Raw genomic sequence first — 20,664 nt, 5'->3', positions numbered from 1 at the left:
TCTCCTCCTAGAGCTTTCAAGCTAGAACCACCAAACCCCGCCCAGACCTTCAGACTGGTCTGACTCAGTGTGCTGTATCTTTTCTAACTGATCCGGCTTACGGTTTTCGTAAACCAGACTATCAAAACCACCAAAAATCCCATAGACTTACATTGACGGAATGTTCAAATGAGCCAACACTCTTCAAACTCCAACTGACAAAATTCAAATCTAAACTCCCAGAATCCCTTGAGGCTCAATAAGGCTTCCCTTCTATGTACTATTTCTAATAAATTTAGACTCATTTAAGCTTCCACTCTAATATTTCTAATATTTCTAATCTATCTAGCTATCTAAATCATGCTAGCAACATGCTAGTAACATGCTAATCGTGTTAGAAACATGTTAATCATGTTAGAAACATGTTAGTAACATGCTAATCATGTTAGCAACATGCTAATCATGTTAGAAACATGTTAACAACATGCTAATCATGTTAGCAACATGCTAGTAACTTGTTAATCATGCTAGCAACATGCTAGTTACATGTTAATCATACTGGAAGCATGCTAACAACATGCTAGTAACTTGCTAATCATGCCAGCAACATGCTAATCATGTTAGAAAAATGCTAACAAAATGTTAGTAACATGCTAATCGTGTTAACAACAGGCTAGTAACATGTTAATCATGTTAGAAACATGCTAACAACATGATAATCATGCTACCAACATGCTAGTAACATGCTAATCATGCTAACAACATGCTAGTAACTTGCTAATCATGCTAGCAACATGCTAATCATGTTAGAAACATGCTAACAAAATGTTAGTAACATGCTAATCATGTTAGCAACATGCTAGTAACATGTTAATCATGTTAGAAACATGCTAACAACATGCTAATCATGCTACCAACATGCTAGTAACATGCTAATCATGATAGAAAAATGCCAGCAATGTGCTAGTAACATGTTAATCATGTTAACAACATGCTAGTAACTTGGTAATCATGCTAGCAACGTGCTAGTTACATGCTAATAATACTAGAAACATGTTAACAACATTCTAGTATAATGCTAATCGTGCTAGTAACATGCTAGTAACATGCTAACCATGTTAGAAACATGTTAGCAACATGCTAGTAACGTGCTAATCATGCTAACAACATTGTAATCAGCCTATAAAAATACAAGCAACAAGTTAATCATGCTAAAACATGTTAACAACATGTTAAATCATGTAAGCAATGTGTTAAATCATGGTAGCCGCTTTCATACTTTTACAACTGCTTCAAACTTTCAGGTTAGGCTTTCTCAAGCCAACTTAAAGTTTTTTCTCAAACTTTACTCATCTAGTTTTAATGTAATATCTTAACTACGAACGCACTGGTTCGTAGTGCGCAGTTTAACCGTTTACTACACGTTGTTATTCTTCTTGTTACTTCCCTATAGCGGCTGATGAACTGTGTTCTTGTCCACACTTAAAACGCCGTTGGGCCTGATGCTCGGTTTGATGCCACTGATAGCAAAATGCTATTAGTTTTCATGACAAAGCATTTCTCATCCAAATTCTCCAAGGGAAGACTGTTGTCATGGGTTCCCTCAGGGACTTGTTTTGTTCTACACCATAAATTACAGCCACAGATCAAAAGTGAATTGGAGGTATGACTGCAATTTATGTTGCAGAACAAAACGTGAAAGTCAACAAGTTATGTTAACAAACAGACCATATTTTATCATGTATTAGTCAAGAATCACAAAGTACCTATGCACAAAAACAATAGCAAAGTCTAGAGTCCCATGTCTCGAAATGCAAATTGTCTTTCTGGTCTTAGCACTACAAACTCAAAGGCTTTATTGTCATAAAAATGTCACAATGTCAAATAACTTGTATGGTTCTAAAATATAGTCAGATCTGGGTAGATTACTTGCAAATTGTAATCTGGTACTGGTTCCAAATTACATGACAAAATTGTAGTTAGTAATACATTACATTACATTTCGGGTAATATAATCAGATTACTTTTAGATTACTTTTGACCTCACTTGGTTATCACATTGATTTATATAGGATAATCTTTAAATAAAAAAAAAAATTAAAAGATAAAAAACGAGGAATTAGGAAGAATCAATAAATTCTGAATAATTCATTCCTATTGTGTAAATAATATGTAATCCACAAAAAGTAACTGTAGTCTGATTACTGAGTATTTTAAAAATGTAATTTAATCTAATTACAAGTACTTAATTTTTGGAATCTGATAGTGTAATCCAGATTACATGTAATCAGTTACTACCCAGTTTTGAAATAGACTTTCCTGGGTGAACTATGACTCAAACATGCACTATTTTGTAGTAAGTAAAGAGTTGAAACTTGAACTGAACAGTTTCTCTCTTAATTTCTGCTCTTGCATGTCTTTGTCATGGTTCATCAAACTGAAAATCTGTATTACTCTCATTGAAGCAAACAATATGTCTCATTATTTGGGTTGTATAAAGAAAACAATGCATTCAAAATTCCTTCAAAAAGTGTTTTAATAACATTAGTCCTCAATGGAATTTTTTTGCTTTTCAAAATATAAAGACACAATCATTTAAATAGTTAGGATGTTAAGTTGTTGCATTGATTGTGCAATAAATTATGGTAAGCACTACAAAACAGCATTACCTTTGGATCCAAAACTGCAACTAATGTTAAACCTACCAATATTAAACAACAAAAATCTGCACAAATCACTGTTATTTGTTAAAAGCAATTTTTAAAACAAACTGAATAGTTGATTTGACCTGTATTAAACAGCTGACTGAGGTTCATTGTGGAGTAATATGCAATAAATACAGAATAATAAAACAATATGAACTGCTAAACTCAAAGACAAGTAGTGGAAGTAGTAATATGGACTGTGTGAAAGCACTTTCTAGGATATAAACAAAACATTCCTTAGGTTGAAATTATTGTAATCTCTCTTTCCCTGTTTCTAAAGTTGAGACTGAAATACTTTTATTCATAGAAACAACAAATGCATAGGTCAGACATTCTTGAGAAGGTCGAACGTCTCAGGAAACACATTTGTCCGTGGGTGGGTGAGTTAATCATGGGTAACACAATCCTAACAATCTAACCGCTTTAGTTCCTGTGACAATAGAGCACCTGTCGTCAACTTTAATACCAGTGAGGTGTGCAGATTGCTTCAGAAAAGACACATATGCTCGTCTTTAACTTCTGAAACTGTGAGAACGCTGCCGTCATCACTTACAGTACTAATGTTGGTAGCTGGTTTGTAGTAATGTATGAGATTTAAGTTGGGAAACAAAGGCAGAAAGGCCTTTATACACTATCAGAAGGCACCAGGTTGCCTGTGGTGTCCAGCTGCATGCATTTACAAGTGCAGGCCGACACGGGACACTCACTGTGGTCTCTGTAAGAAAAGACAATGTAGTTGCACTTAAAATGTTATGTTTGATACTATAAACTACAGTTCAAAAGTTTGGAGTTCGAAATGTTTTTAGAAAGACGTCTCTTATGCTCACCATGGCTGCATTTATTTGATCAAAAAGCAGTAAAAACAGTAATATTATGAAACATTATTACCATTTAAAAAAACTGTTTTCTATTTGAATATATTTTAAAATGTAATTTATTCATGTGATGCAAAGCTGAATTTTCAGCATCATTACTCCTGTCTTCAGTGTCACATTAGGGCTGCACGATTAATCGCACAATGTCGTGAGGCGCTTTTAGTCAATGAAGCTGGTACGTTGATTAGCAGTAAAGCTCCATCACGTGCGTTCAGCTGGAGCGGCAAGTAATACACAGAGCCGTAAGGCACTGACAAGCTACGCCAAATCGCGCGCAAAATCGAGTTCGATTTTGCGCGCAATTTGGCGTAGCTTGGAAGTGCTTTACGGCTCTGTGTATTACTTGCTCTGTGTACTGAACGCACGTGATGGAGCTTTACTACTAATCAAAGTACCGGCTTCATTGACTAAACGCGCCTCACGACATTGTGCGATTAATCGTGCAGCCCTATGTCACATGATCGTTCATGCTGCTCAAGAAACTAATATTTAGCCTAATACGTTTGCATAATATGTTATCTATTTAACATAGAAATCTTTTTTAACATAAATGTCTTTACAGCCACTTTTGATCAATTTAAAGCATGCTTGTTGAATAAAACAGAGTTCGTACAGATACTGTAAAATGAAATTCTTGGAATTTCAAGGACTTTTCAACCACTATTTTTTTTTTTTATTTCCAAGGACTGTCTTTTATTTCAAACTCCTAAAAACAGAGAAATAGATAAATAAAATATACTAATAAATATGGGAAAAATAAAGCACATGCAAAGTATTACTACTAAAGTATTACGAAGTATACTATACTTTTACTACAGTAAAACCATACGTTTTCTTAAGGGATTTGCATGTGTGTACTTTTTTCTTTGTTTTGTTTTTATAACTGTTTTGCCTTAATGGTTTGATATTTTTGACTGTTTAAGAAAAAAAAATCTGAAAAAAAGATTTGCAAAATCGCTCCGAAGTCCTGATCTGAATAAAATGATTTGCGAGTCGTGCGTTGAAGTTCTAAATAATCTAAATAAATGATTCGCAAACCGTCATTTCAGACCAGAAAATGTGTATCATGAATCATTTGATTTCAACTGGGGCTTCAAATCATGTATTGCGAATCATTTGATTTGAATCATTCAATTCGCAAAATGATTCACAAACCTGTTACGATCTAAATCAAATGATTCGCAATACAAGCTCTGACGTTTCGATCTGAATAAATGATTTACAAACCATCATTTCAGGTTAAGAAAATGCACATCGAAAATAATTTGATTTTGATCGAGACTTCAAATCATGTATCGTGAATCATTTGATTTAATCAGTCAATTCGCAAAATGATTCACAAACCTGTTCCGATCCAAATTTAAATGATTCGCGATACACGCTGTGACGTTCCGATCTGAATAATGATTCGCAAAACATAATTTCAGATCAGGACTCAAAACGCGGATCACGAATCATTTGACCTAGATTGGAATTTTGCACATCACATATCATTTGATTTTGATCAGGACTTCAAATCGTAAATCGCGAATCATTTGATTTAAATCTTTTGATTTGTGAAATGATTCACAAACCTGTTATGATCTAAATCAAATGATTAGCGATACACGGTCCAAAGTCCTCATCTGAATCAAATGATTCCGATCTAAACTGCAAAATAGTGAATCATTTTGTGACACAATGGTTTAACTGATTCTGAGTTTTGAAAAAAGCTCAGTTTCCTCCATCTCTACATGCTTTTTAAATCCGTTACAAGCGTGTTGAAATTGAAAAATGAATGGCTTTTTGATCTGGTTTTTGCTAGTGAATCACTTGAATGATCGAGATCTCAAGTTTGAATCATTAGGAGCGGTTCCAGCATAAGTGACTCAATTGATTTGGTTCATCTGTTTCTCTTTTTGTGTCTTCAGCTATGTTTACATGACACTGTCAGTACTACTACTTGCATTAACTGAAATAAGTAAAAAAGGTATGATCTCTTTTGAACTGCGTGAAAAGATGTGCTTATTGAACACTCAAACACTTATTTCATAGATACATTTTCTTTCAATAATTCAAGCACTTTTCAAGTTCCTCTTTAGAAATACTGCTATTTTCAAGGGCTTTCCAGGCCTTAAATTTCAAAAAGTCAAATTCAAGTACTTCAAACACTTTAGGCACCTTGTACGAACCCTGATGAAAGTATTTACATCTTTTAAAAAACCCAAACCTTTGAATGATAGTGTATTTGTATTTAAAAGGTCATTAAATAAATCCCACAGTATGGGTGAATATGACTCTTACCTAAACCAGCTGAGCATGTGACCCGCGTGACCACCGTGTCGGCAGTTGTGGCACCAGGTGAACCAGTTATTGAACTGTGCGAGTTTCTTGTCTCGTGTGAGATCGGCTTTCTCATCTGCTTTTCCTGTGCCTGGTAAGATGGATGAGAGGAGTCTCACAGTCAACTGAACACGTTTACATTATGGTATCGTATATCAAGAAGAACTTTAAAGGATCCTCTGTTACCTGGGCAGCTGGACACAGGGGTGCCCATGTTCATTAAGCAGAGGGCACAGCGTGGAAGTGGTTTACGACAGCCAGGGCAACTGGTGACCTTTGACTTGGTGGGTGAGCCACTGACCCCGTACTGACTGAATCCACGGCCCTGATGTGGCATCGCTGAGCAGCTGTATGATATAGACTTTCCACAGAAGTTACAGCTCACAAACACCTGCACAGAACATAACATAGACATATAAAGAATCAGAATAAATAAGAAAAATAATAGCAATAATCAGCCAACATAAAAACCAAATGTAAGATTAGGTATGGTAAAAAGAATTATATTGATTTATGATATATATTAACTAAATATCAAAGCTAGGGATACACCGCTAAATAAACAATATTATAAACCATACTATAAATCACTACAATGTTTAATGAAAATAGCCTTTTCCAATCAAGAATTTTATCTAATAATAGAAAAATTGGAACAATTAAGTGTGTATATATATATATATATATATATATATAGTGTAAATGATTATATTTTATAACATTATTTATAATATTTAGTTAATATATAATATATATAACATTTAAAATGAAATAAAATAAGAAAAGTAGAGATAGCCAACATACAGACAAAATGCAAGATTAAGTATGCTACCAATAATTATATTAATTCATGATATATAAAGGTATAAATAGCCAAGCTAGGGATGCACAGCTAAATATTTTTTAATATATATTATTTAATATTTAATAATTTTTTTTAAATTAATATACAATATTTTTACAGTATTTGTATATATTTACAGCATTTGTAATATTAAAAAAATATACATACACATTTTCATTTATTATATATATTTTTATCGTTTATATTTATAATCAACATATACTTTCACAATTTTACTGTTATTAAAAAAAAAATAATAAATCAGAAAGTAGCTACCAAAAATGATAAATTATACCTTATAAATGATAAATTATTTAAACTTAAAAATTATACATTTCACTGTTATTAAATAAAATAAAATAAAATAATATAAAAAAAAGAAAATAAGTATGCTAACAAAAATAGTAAACTATACCTTATTTTAAGGTTTTTTAATTATTTAAAATTATAGAAATTTGCAGAAAGAAATAAAAACAATAACTTGATTCTAACCTGTGCAAGTGGTTTTGAGCTGGGATCCAATTTGCTCCTATGAATGTCAAATTCAGCCCGTTTATGCCAAAACCTCCAGGCGTCCAAAAGGTTGCGATAGTTCTCGATCCAGCACTGCACCCGAGGGTCCTTCAGCACCTCTCCTGGGGAGCCCTGCCACCACAAAAAAAAAACCCCACATAAATCAGCATTTAACCCATTTAATCTAGAAACTGTGAAGTGGACCTCAATCCACATCAGTTTTCCTGGTTTAACAACACACAGTCACTCTTCTTTTTCCTTCTGAGCATTTCAACTCTCTTCTAGCTTGCTTTCTAATCTAGTTGTCTAATAAACCTGCCATTGTATATTACGTACATATGTTGGCTTTATTAAAAATGGCTTTTACTCCTCTTTTGTAAACTGCTTTGATAAAAGTGTCTGCTAAATGCATAAAAGTAAATGTAAATGTACAATATTTACATTACAATTATGAACATCTTAATTTGTTTCATGTTTTTACAAATATATTAAGCAGAACAACTGTTTTCAACAATAATAATAAGAAACGTATTTTGTGCAGAAAATTAGTATTAAAAGAATGATTTTTGAAGGATCATGTGATCTGAAGACTGGAGTAATGATGATAAAAAATTCAGCTGTGTATCGCAGAAATAAATTACATTTTAAAACATATTAAAATAGAAAACAGTTATTTTAAACTGCAATAATATTTCACAATTTTACAGTTTTTACTGTATGTTTGGTCAAATAAATGCAGCCTTGGTGAGCAGAAGAGACTCCTTTTAACAACATCAACTGAACCGACCCCATACATCCTCTTATGTAACTGTCTTGTATCATGCACTTTTCTGTTTCTGAACATTCACTTACTTTAAGCATGCAGAAACTGGCCGTCTGCACGTCTCCGGTTCGGTCTACATAACTCTCCATAAGATCTACTCCATCTTTCGTCAGTCCTGTCAGCAGGATGCCCTCGAGATTACCAGCCTCCTTCATCTCATTGGTCAGCTTGTCTATATAACGAGGCAACTTAAAGAAGAAAAAATGACAGTGTTATATATTGCACATCAAACACTTGGATAAACTCAGGGGTGAGCGGGTCTTACCTGAGCGTCATTTAGAAACATACATGCAAAGGCCACCCTGTCCCTGACAGCCACACGACTCTCATACTAGAAAACAGAGAACACACTTTTTATTAAAGAACTAACCTGGATATTCAGTAAATACAACAGCATATTTTAAATTCAGTGCAACACTGAGTGTTCATTTAACCACAGTAGGTTTTATCAAAGGAGAACTCCACTTCCAGAACAAAAATTCACAAATAATTTACTCACCCCCCTTGTCATCCAAGATGTTGTCTTTCTGTCTTCAGTCGTGAAGAAATTATGGTTTTTGAGGAAAGCATTTCAGGATTTTTCATTGGTGCCCCGATTTTGTACTTCCAAAATGCAGTTTAAACGCTGTTTCAAAGGGGTCTAAATCGATCCCAGCCGAGGAAGAAGGGTCTTATCTAGTGAAACAATCAATCAATTTTTTTGGAAAATAAAAATGTGCATACTTTTTAAGCACAAAAGCTTGTGTACCACAGGCTCTGGGATGTGCATTCACGACACTAAGTACTACTGAATCACATCGAAAGGTCATGCGGAAAGTGCAAATAAGTCAAATGCTGTTTACAAACAAAAAGGTACAACGATTTCTAATGATTCTGAAGTTGTAGGAGAAAATAAGTTGGAGTTTTTCACCATACTCTACCTTTTTGAGCCGGAATAAAGACACGATGAACTTATACGTGATTCATAGTAGTGATGGGAAGTTCGGATCATTTTACCGACTCATCAGTCTCTTTTAGCAAAATGAACAAATCTTTTTTCGAGCCATTTCGTTCATTCTAGCAAAATATAATTAAAATGTTACGTGTTACTTTTCGAACACATCTACTGCTTACACAAACATTGATCACACTACAAACAAGATTAAACTCTAACGCTATAAGAAACAGAAAAGATTAATTCATTGTTTACCTGGGTCTTTAGTATATGATTAGCTCACCTCACCTCTTTTTGGGTTTGAATCGTTCGTTCATCACATGACAGCCCCATAAGATGAACGAACGTCTCGAAAAACCCGAAGACTCGAAACAGGTGAACTAATTCCAGTACAGAACCTAATAGGATGTTGCACATGCGTGACTGAACGAATCACTCCCTGAGACGACTCGTTCTTCCCGAGTCACATTAAAGATTCGTTCAAAATGAACGAATTGTTCAAGAATGACCCATCACTAATTCGTAGCATCGTGGACGCGCATCCCAGAGCCTGTGCTACACAAGCTTTTGTGCTTAAAATGTATACCAATTTTTAATTTTTCTAAAACAAATGACCGATCTTTAGTGTTGGGGAGTAATAGTTACATGTAACGGAATTACGTAATTTAATTACAAAATAAATGTAATTGTAATTAGTTACAGTTACTGAGAAAAAATGTGTAATTAAATTACAGTTACTTTTGAAAAATGCCAGTGATTACAAAGGGGATTACATTACAATTTTTCCACACACCCACCCCCAGATTTAATTGACTTCTTTCGTAAATTGCATTGACTGCTCTAAAATGAGACACCAATGTTTCAGGAGTTTAGGACACAGAATAGGACACATGCTTATTCGATAACTGTTTAATTCCTATTTGGGTGTATGCATAAACTTTTTTTAAGATTGTTTTTTCCAAGGCATTGTTAGATGCTAGTGTTTTCTGTCATAACTATGCAAACATTTGATTTAAAACCCAGTATCATAGCTATTAAACTATTTCTTGTTATGATGTTATTTATGTTATGATCTTGTTATGACATATAGTGCAACTGCGCTCACGGTGAGCCGAGTTCGATTCCTGTCTCAAGGTCCTTTGCTGATCCCGCTCCCCTCTCTCCTCCCAGCTCTTTCCTGTCATCTCTCTACTGTCCTATCACAATAAAAGGCATAAAAAGCCCAAAAAAAAAGTAAAAAAAAAAAAAAATGCTGAATTTGCGGTGGCTGTGCTTTAAATTAAATTATTACACGGTTCTGTGGAATGCTTGATTCTGATTGGTCAGTCATGACATTCCAAGGTAGGTTACTCCCCAATAATAACTGGTAGAAGCTTATAACTCAGACTCATTCGGGGCAACTTAAGTCAGTGCTACATGCTTGATAATTTTTCTTGGCGGAAGCTTTGTGTTTGGTTAGCTAATAGAATATTAAATCTTAATTCAGTTTTATGTGGCCAATTTCTTAATTCTGTCATCCTGGTATCGTGGACTCGCTCTGTTGTTTCATACAAACGCAGATGCTGCCATTTATTTTTTTGTACACTGTAATGGATTATAAGATAACTAACAAACTAGCACTACTTCCTTAATTATTTATGTGATGAAATGTTGTGTAAGAAAAGTGGTATGACTGCACTGCATCCCTAAAATATCTAGTTTGAACTTGTCGTTTGCTAGCAACTGATTTCTTCATGGAAGCTTTGCGTTCAAATATTTCAACTCAGATCAGTGTATCGTGTCTAATTATTTTGACACGAAACATCTAAATAATCTATCAAGCAGCTGTGTAATAAGTGGGATAATGTTGTTGATAATGTAGCCGGTTGTTATCACAAAATAAAGATGTATGTTATCCCTTACTTATTATAATCTTAATTCAAGTGATGAAGGATTTTGATAGTCTGACAGAAATCAGTGTTTGGTGCTGCTGTAAGATTAACTCTGCCTGGTTTAAATGTTTCAAAATGATTAACAGTTGAAAATATTAGAAATTTAGAAAACTAATCAAAGAGTAATTAAAAGTAATAAGTTACATTACTTTTATGAAATAATTGAAAAGTTACACTACTTATTACATTTTAAATCAAGTAACTTGTAATCTGTAACCTATTACATTTCCAAAGTAACCTTCCCAACACTGCCGATCTTTTCGCTAGACAAGACCCTTCTTCCTCGGCTGGGATCGTTTAGAGCCCTTTGAAGCTGCATTTAAACTACATTTTGGAAGTTCAAAATTGGGCACCAATGAAGTCCATTATATGGAGAAAAAAAAAAAAAAAAGTCCTGAAATGTTTTCCTCAAAAACCATAATTTCTTTATGACTAAAGACAGAAAGACATGAACATCTTGGATGACAAGGGGGTGAGTACATTGTAAATTGTTGTTCTGGAAGTGGACTTCTCCGTTAACATACCAAGACAGCATCATAGGCACCAGGTTCACTGGTGAGGAAGGCAAACATGATACACAGGTACGGTTTCTTCAGCTGGAGTCTGAGAGAGCTGCACATCTCTCTCCACAGGGAGTTTTTTTCATCAGTGTAGCCCGACAGAGCCATGGCCACCACGTTCAGGTTCAGATCACCTGATCAAAACATAAAGCAAACAACCAAAATGTCATTTAAAATAATTGTGCACTAGGTATTTAAGCAATCGTTTGCTGAAAATTGTCAGTATTCAAGATGGCAGGGCTGTACAGTGCGACCATGAAAAATATTTTAAGAGCACCATGTGCGACTGACCCGATCAGCATATTTGTGTTTGCGCTGAGGGGAGCTTCAAAGGATTTTATGTGTTTTTGCAACGTTGAGTAACGTTTCACAGGCATATCTCACCAATCCTCTCATAAACAAAGTGCTTCATTGTGCAGTGTAGAGAGCTTTGATGATTATAATGAAACTTTGTGAGATCACAAACTAAGATGACTGACAGCTTTTAATGATTTTTAAGGGAGTTTGTAAATGAGATATTGAGTTTTTCACCATACTCTACCTTTTTGAGCCAGAGTAAACAGACGATAAACTTAGACATGATTCGTAGTAGTGATGGGAATCATTTTACCGACTCTGACTTTTGAGTCTCGTTCAGCAAAATGAACGAATCTTTTTTTCGAGTCATTTTGTTCATTTTAGCGAATTATAATTAAAATGTTACGTGTTACTTTGTGAGATCACAAACTAATATGAGTGACAGCTTTTAATTATTTTAAGGGAGTTTGTAAATGAGATATTGATTTAATACAACAGTTAAATAAACAAGAAGTTAATATTAAGTGACTTACAGTGTCTGACTATAACACTATTGCATGATTTCGCTCTATTTAGTCATCAAAAATAGTCGGAAACAAGTCACATTCAAACACACACAGTGTTTTGTTTATGAATGAACATGCGTATTTAAACGAATCTAGTGAGTCAATGATTCAATTTCCCATTTATAAAGACAGTCACTTGCTTAATTCCTGAATGAATCAGCCGTTCAAACGAATCAAATGAATGAATGATTCAGTAATTAAATCAGTGACTTGCAGCCACCTACTGGCAGATTTAGTTTCATTTTAAAAGTATCTTTTCTGTTACTTAAATCGTTTAATATTTTTGTATTCAAAATTTTATATTTAAAAAATTAATCTCAACTTGAATTTATGAATTTGATTGCCACCTGTGAGCCTCATTAGACATGAAATACACCTACAAGCCACTTTTGTGTTTTTCTGTGCCACCTTTGTAGGACAAATTAATTGTTAATACTTATTTCATTTGATTGGTAACTTATTCTACTTGTTATTCTGTTGTTCTAATTAGAAATTTTTAAAAAGCTTAAAAATATATAATTTTTTAAAAAATCTGACATAAAAGATTACATGCCATTATAAAGGTAAAAACAAAATTCCCCTGTCAATCACTTTAAGGAGTCAAATATCACCTCGTAATGCACATGCTAATCTTTGATCAGATTTTCTGCTTATTGATTAGAAGGTGCTCCTAAAATTTTGACTGTGCTCCTAAATTTTCTAAGTTAGAAGCACAAGTGCTCTTAAAAAGAAAAGTATGCGTAGAGCCCTGTATGGACTGCTTTTCAGCCCACTGGTCAATATATGCTTTCACTGCATGCAAAAGAACCGTGTGGACATTCTGTGAAATTCTCCTTTTGTGTTCTAAGGAAAAACAAACATCATATGCCATTTGGACGAGTCCAAACAAAACATACTGCAAAGACAAAAAGCCTTGTGGTGGTAGGTGTAAAAAAAACACACACCTTTTTATAATCTGTTTTCAAAAACCTCAGAGGCAAAATAAATTATGCTTAAAACCCAAACAACAGGCAATTATGAATAATAAGCAAATGGTCCCATATGTCGTATGCATCTGCGGCTTTAGGGCATTTAATATTAAACAGTTATCATTGTGTAATGTAAGCCAGGTTTTTGTCTTTTAGTATATAAGAAACACTTTTGATTGCACACAGGCAGCTGACAAGCCTGGATTTCACACAGTCATTCTAATGAATTGCCAACCCTCAACCAACGAACAACCAAGCACACAGACGAGGACAGGACTTCCTGTAAATCCTCTGGGGGAAAACGAAGATCTCTCTCTATACTGTATGAAAAAAATCAATTCAAAATTGCTCAGACAGCATCAGTTTACATACTAGAGTCCCTACTAATTTTAAAGAGATATTAAGGCTTACTTTACACAATTTAAACAGTATACTCTTACTGTGTCTGGTTATGCATTATTTTTCCTGTGCCTTATATTTTAATGCTTGTGAAATGACAGATCGGTGTAAAAACAAGCAAAATAGCACATATTTATAATAGAGCTGTCAAACAATTAATTAGATTAATTTGAGTTTGCCTAATATATGTGTGTGTACTGTGTGTAATTATTATGTATACATAAATACAAGCACATTCATGTATATATTTAAGAAGTATTTACAAGTATATGTATTTATTATATTTTTTATAGAATTTATATTATATATTAATAAAAATATTTTGTACATAAATAACATTTCTCTTAAATATACACATTAATTTGTGTGTATTTATATATACATAATAATTACACACAGTACACACACATATATTAGGCAAACTCAAACTTTTATTTTGAATGCGATTAATCGTGATTAATCGTTTGACAGCCCTAATTTATAATACTGGTCATCATATGTGTCCAGGTAACATTTCTACCCAAATAAATAAAACTAGGTCTTTTTGAAGCCTAGGAGAAGCATATATACACTACCAGTCAAATGTTTTTCCTGCTCACCAATCCTGCATTTATTTGATGTAAAGTTCAGCAATTCTACTCAGATGTTTTCAACATCATAATAATAATATATATTTTTTGAGCAGCAAATCAGAATATTAGAATGATTTCTGAAGGATCATGTGACTGGAATAACGATGCAAAAAAATTCAGCTTTGAAATCACAGGAATAAATTACATTTTAAAACATACTCAAATAGAAAACAGTTATTTTAAACAGTAAATATATTTTAAAATGTATCTGTTTTTGCTATATTTTGGATCAAATAAATACAGGCTTGGTGAGCAGAAGAGACCTCTTTAAAAAAAAAAAAAAAAACACAAAAAATCCTGGAAATTTGTGACCCTGGACCACGAAACCATTCTTAAGCCGCTGGGGTTTATTTGTAGCAAAATACATTGTATGGGTCAAAATTATTGATAGTTCCTTTATGGCAAAAATCATTAGGAAATTAAGTAAAGATCATGTTCCATGGAGATATTTTGTAAAATTCCTACTGTAAATGTATGAAAACTTAATTTTTGATCAGTCATATACATTGTTAAGAACATTATTTGAAGAACTTTAAATTTAATTTCTCAATATTTGGATTTTTTTGCACCCTCAGATTCCTGATTTTTAAATAGTTGTATCTTGGCCAAATATTGTCCTACACATCAATGAAAAGCTTATTTATCCAGCTTTCATATGATGCATAAATCTCAATCTTGAAAAAATGACCCTTATGACTGGTTTTGTGATCCAGTGTCACATTTGATTTGGTGCTTACACTGCACATAGTGTGACCTATTAAATATAACTATAACTAATAATTAATAATGTTAATAATACATAATTATAATACGTATTAATAATTAATAATAATACTTTTATTTATTATGCAAATAATGTCTAAAGTGTGATAATACTGCTATATTTTAAAATTAAAGAGTATTAAATAAAAATAAAATTATTTTATAGCACATTTATAAATACAATGCTAATATTTACATTTTCTTTTATTTCTTTTTTCCTTTTTAGTGCGTAGTCTAGAATGGAAATCTTTCTATTAACATTACAGATTATACTAACATTAACAGCTGTCGGCCAAGTCGGTTCTCAAATGAGTGGTCTGAACTTATTGTGCATATATAGGGTTACAGTCAATGTCACTGGCTGGAATATATTCCTCCAGTCCAGTCCTTTACCTTTCTCTGCTGAAGCCCCTTTGTTAAGAATCTGAATGGCCCGTCGGATGTCCAGGTTAAAGAGGGCGACAGCAGCCGCTCTCTCCCACTCGCCCTCCTGCTCCAGAGACTTCAGGAAGGGCTCCACATCAATATCGGGCCCTCGACTGATCCAGCCACAGAGCTGCAGGGCCAGACTGCGCTCCTCGCTGTGGTACCGCGGTACATCAGTCTGCCTGTCTGAACCCGACCAGCAGCGCCGTGTCTCTGTTGTGCCTGAGATGAGAAAGACAGAGACATTTCTTTAAACGGCCTGAGGCATTTAACACATGTCTGTGAGAAACACTCCTAATGTTTTGCTCAATCATCATTATGTTCAGAGAAAATGTGATTGAATATTGTGCCGTTTACACTTACCAGAGCTGGACTTGACGATGTTTTTGATGCCTGAGTAGATGAGTGACTGTTTATTGCTCTGTTGCTTCTGTTCCACATTTTCAGTGTACTGTTTCATAAGTAAAACTTGCATAGGAAATACAGACATCAAATCAAATAGAACAAGACCATATGAACAAGAATACGACAGCAAGAATAGTCCAATCACTCCAGGGATTCACAAATAAAAAATTCTTAAAAACCGTGCATCTACATTTAATGATGTTTATAAAATATGAGTGTTTCTGAGGAAGAACTGATCGCCTCATTAGACAATGCATTCTGCTTAGCTTTTGGAAGTGAAATAACAGTATAATTACAAAAAAATAAAAAACGTATCTAAAACCTTCAGCAATTTTAATATTTTAAGCCTTTTTTATGTCATATTTACACATATATAAATGTATGTGTGTGTATTTTTTAATTTTTTAAGTAATAAAATAATAATATTATAAATAATAATCTAATATAAAAGTAATTATTTGTATAATGTATTATTATACGTAATCAAAAGTCAGATAATCAAATAAACCATAATTATTAATTAATTTTAAATTCTTATTAATTTATTATTATTATTATTATTATTATATGTAAACAATAATCTAAAATTAGTATTATAAATGCATTTATTACTTTTACTACTACTGTTATTTTACACACATTTATATATATAAACATATGATAAATTAATTATATAATAATAATAATAACAACAATAAAGGTATGTATTATAAAAGTAATTATTTATTAATTGTATTATTAACAGTAATTATTATTGTATTATTATATGTAATCAAATGTCAGATAATCAAATAAACCATAATTATTAATTCATGTTTAATTATTATTATAATATGTAAATAATAATCTAAAATGAATATTATAAATGTGTTTATTACTACTACTACTACTACTGTTAAAAAATAAATAAATAAATAACACAATGTTGAAACAACAAGAGATACTTTGGCTTTTAGGTAAACATTTAACAATAACTTTGACATAATATGCTTTGAAAAGTTCAAACATCCCCTGTAATGCCCCAGCGCTGCAGTAAAGGATATAATGGAGTGTGTACCAGAGCGACCTCAGCTGCGGGTCGTCTCCTCCGGCCAGCACGTGGTTCCGCCACACCTGGACGGTGTCGTGGCCATACCGCGACTGCGCTCGCTCCCTCATCTTAGTGGCGATGTCCTTTTCAGCAGCAGCCGCCCCCTGACCGGCATCCTCCGCGCATTCGTACAGGTGCCGCCCGCACGCCCACATCAGCGACGTGGTGGAGCTCCAAGCCAACGATATGCGCTCGAAGACCGTGAAGTCGTTCATGACCCGGTTGGGCGACACCACCACCATGCGGTTCTGGGCGGACGGATGCCAGGCAAAGCTGCTGATGATGCTCTCGCTGCAGGGCTGAACGCTGCGCTCGATGATGGTGGGCTCAACCTCGTCGCCGAACGGCATGGGCGTGTGCTGCATGTCGTACAGCCGGATGATGTTGCTGTCCCGCGTGAGCGTGGCCAGTAGGCCCATGCGAGTGGGACACCATGCCACTTTAGTTAAAGGTTTAGGCTGCTCGGTTAAAGTAAAGACTGGTTTTTCGAATTTGCGCAAGTCCCAGATAGCCACCTGGCCTTCGAAGAAGGAAGCAACACGATCTTGAAAGTGAGGGTCCACTGTGACGCCCTGGATTGCTTTGGTGTTCACAAACGTCTTCTGGCTGGTGTTTCGCAGGTCAAAGATGGCTAAATTTCGGTGCATGCCGGCCAGTAGCAACTTTTGATGATCACGAGGGAGCCAGCAAAGAGAAAGACATGCATCGTTTTGTCCGAGCTCGTAGAGCGGTTTGGTCACCACCAATCCGGAATCCACATCTCCAGATAGTCGAACCTTCTCAGCTGGGACGGCTTCGGGAGAAAACTTACTACTTATATCCCATATGAGAACGGAAAAATCAGCCCGATGTTTATCCAAACCAGCCGCAAGCCAGTTACTGTCCACCGGGTTCCATGCAAGTGTATTGCATTGTCGAGCATGTTTAGGTACAAACTCTTTACCCACCAGCTCCTTGCATTTCGAGTTGTGGCTCTGTCCCAGAGTGGTCAGGACGACTCGGCCGTTGGCCTGTCCCACAGCCAGCAAACACTCCGGCTCATGTTTGGGATACCAGGCCACGCATTTCATATACGGGGTGTCGGAGTTGATGGCCAGCAGCGTGGCTGCCGTCTCCTCGGATAGCGGAAGGGCGCCGGCTTTGGTTTCTGAGCTTCCTGCAGGTCCGATCCGATACAGACTGAGTTCAGTGTCGCAGATCACATATCGGTCTGCGTGATGGGGAGACCACAGGATATCTGGTTTATAGCCGCTCGACATGGCAGGACAGTGGTTTCGTCAGTGCAGATACCTGCGAATGATAAAAAATATTATTTATATAGCAGTAATGTTAATATATTTACAGACAAACACTGCCAGTCAAAAGTTCTTGAACAGTGAGATTTTTTATGTTTTTTTAAACGAATTCTCTTCTGCTCACCAAGCCTGCATTTATTTGATCCAAAATACAGCAAAAGCAGTAATATTGTGAAATATTTTTACTATTTAAAATAACTGCTTTCTATTTTAATATTTTTTAAAAATGTAATTGTTTAAAATGTTTTAAAACAGTAATATTATGATTTTTTTTTTAAATTTAAAATAACTGTTTTCTATTGAAATATCTATTACAATGTAATTTATTCCTGTGATTAAAGCTGAATTTTCAGTATAATTACTCCAGTCTTCAGTGTCACATGATCCTTCAGAAATCATTCTAATATGCTGATTTGCTGTTCAGAAAAACATTTTTAATTATTATTATTATTACCAATTTTTAAAACACTTAAGTATATTATTTTTTTTAGATTATTTAATGAATAAAAGGATCCAAAAATTAACATTTATCTGAAATAAAAAAAAAAAAACTTTTGTAACATTATGCACTATACCATTCAAACACTTTGAGTCAGTGTATTTTTTTTTTTTTTTTAATACTTTTATTTAGCAAGGATACTTTAAACAGACTTTAAAATTGATGACAAAGACATTTATAATGTTACAAAAGATTTCTATTTCAGATAAATGCTGTTCTTCTGAACTTTCTATTCATCAAAGAAACCTGAAAAAATTCTACTATATATATAATATTATTAATACAATAATATTACTAAAACTATATTATTAATACAACTGGTATTGTTTTAATAATTAATAAATATTAATATTATTAATAATAATTGATAGTAATAAAATAATTATGTATTAAGATTTATTATATGACTTTTGGTTACATAATAAATAATGAATTAAATACTACTATAATATTAATAATGTTACTGTAAACAAATTTTTAAAATGCATTATTTTACTATTTTTATTACTGTTACTTGTGCAATATTCTTGTATGTGTGTTGCGCACACACAAACAGACAAAGAATTTGTTTCCGTTTATGATTTCATAATTCATACTTCAAAGGATTAAAGTTGAACATTAAAGTTGCACACACAATTAAAGGTAATAAAAACAAATGTTACCAAGACTTTACCAAAGTTAAGAGAAAATCTAATAATGTGTTTAATGTGTTGAAATAAACATTAAATTAAGCAAAATTATTAATAAGATCTCCTCATGATTATCACTTCGTGTTAAGATGTAAATATTAAATAACTGAAGAAAAAAATAAAACTGCTTTTTGATAACGAAGTAAAGAGTGAAAATTGGATTTTTAATAACAGTGAGTTAGCCGGTCAGCTATAGCTAAACTAACCACATCAGCCTTTTCTAAACTGGAAAAAGGTAATGACAGACGTCAGTCACTATATGAAGACACAGAATAATCCATGCTTTAAAATATAAAAAATAACAGCTGTGTTCATAAGCGTTTCATAAATGTAAACTCACATTTGACGTGCAAACATGCTGAAGTTTGTTTGGGTAGCGTGAAGTCGGAAGCAGTACAGGTAGTAAACACAACGTGACAGAAACTTACAAAATAAAAGTCCCACTCGTCTAATGAATCTAACAGACATCGACGAGTAGAGATGAACGAGGATTAAATTAATACAGTGGAAGAGCTAAACCTAATAATATCCTCTGTCCAAACAGTCAAGTCTTCGGGTAAATACATAAGATGATACATAAACGTGTTCAAATACAGATTAGTATGAAAGTACATTTTCGCCACACCTTAGAATCCATGCTTTTAAATCATAATTATGACGTAAAAAATCTAAAAGGCCATTATGACATGAAAAGTCGAATTTTATGTGGTAATTTTGTATGTCGTTACTTTTTATCTCATAATTGTGACTTTTAATGTCATCATTTCACATTCTTATATCATAATTATGACTTTTTGTCATAATTTTGACCTTTTATTTTAGAATTGTACTTTCTGTCATAATTTCACCTTTGTATTTATTAATTATGACTTCTATCTCATAATTTAAACTTTTTTCTTGATCATTTCTAATGTGATGAGAGCTCTTAAGTTTTGATTTGAAAACACTGCCCTCTACAGCCGAAACAAAGGTTTATTCATGAAAAGTTATTATTTCAATGTTAAAATAATTTAACATTATTTTTTAAGCATTTTAAAAAGCTAGACATCTTTAGGCATTAATAAATATTATATATTTTGATATATAATATCTATATATTATATCTATTTATCTTGTAATTGTATATATATAATTGTATATTCTATTTAAT

The 20,664-nt window shown here is 33.6% G+C and overlaps 1 protein-coding gene across 1 annotated transcript; it reads right to left on the bottom strand.

Annotated features, from left to right (window-relative positions):
• Positions 1–2,317: 2,317 nt before the first annotated feature.
• Positions 2,318–20,370, bottom strand: mios (missing oocyte, meiosis regulator, homolog (Drosophila)). Its single transcript, XM_051130829.1, has 11 exons — positions 19,855–20,370; positions 16,985–18,321; positions 15,900–15,998; positions 15,504–15,758; positions 11,451–11,620; positions 8,327–8,392; positions 8,091–8,249; positions 7,218–7,370; positions 6,068–6,272; positions 5,843–5,972; positions 2,318–3,399 (listed from the first exon to the last, which is right to left on the bottom strand). The coding sequence occupies exons 2-11, from the start codon at positions 18,288–18,290 to the stop codon at positions 3,309–3,311; spliced, it is 2,634 nt and encodes an 877-aa protein (XP_050986786.1). The 5' UTR covers positions 18,291–18,321; positions 19,855–20,370; the 3' UTR covers positions 2,318–3,308.
• Between the last annotated feature and the right edge of the window lie 294 nt (positions 20,371–20,664).

The sequence above is a fragment of the Labeo rohita genome, chromosome 16, assembly GCF_022985175.1.
Source record: "Labeo rohita strain BAU-BD-2019 chromosome 16, IGBB_LRoh.1.0, whole genome shotgun sequence".
Lineage (NCBI taxonomy): Eukaryota > Metazoa > Chordata > Actinopteri > Cypriniformes > Cyprinidae > Labeo > Labeo rohita.
The sequence above is the reverse complement of the archived record's forward strand: the minus strand, read 5'-3'. Positions and strand labels throughout refer to the sequence as shown.

What these genes read in the sequence shown, in the direction of transcription:
- mios (XM_051130829.1), bottom strand. Translation starts at nt 18,290, where the DNA reads ATGTCGAGCGGCTATAAACCAGATATCCTGTGGTCTCCCCATCACGCA. An exon ending in AGGGGCTTCAGCAGAGAAAG is followed by an intron (nt 11,621 to 15,503) that starts GTAAAGGACTGG and finishes TGTTTTGATCAG; the next exon opens with GTGATCTGAACCTGAACGTG. An exon ending in GTGCCTATGATGCTGTCTTG is followed by an intron (nt 8,393 to 11,450) that starts GTATGTTAACGG and finishes TCTGTTTTCTAG; the next exon opens with TATGAGAGTCGTGTGGCTGT.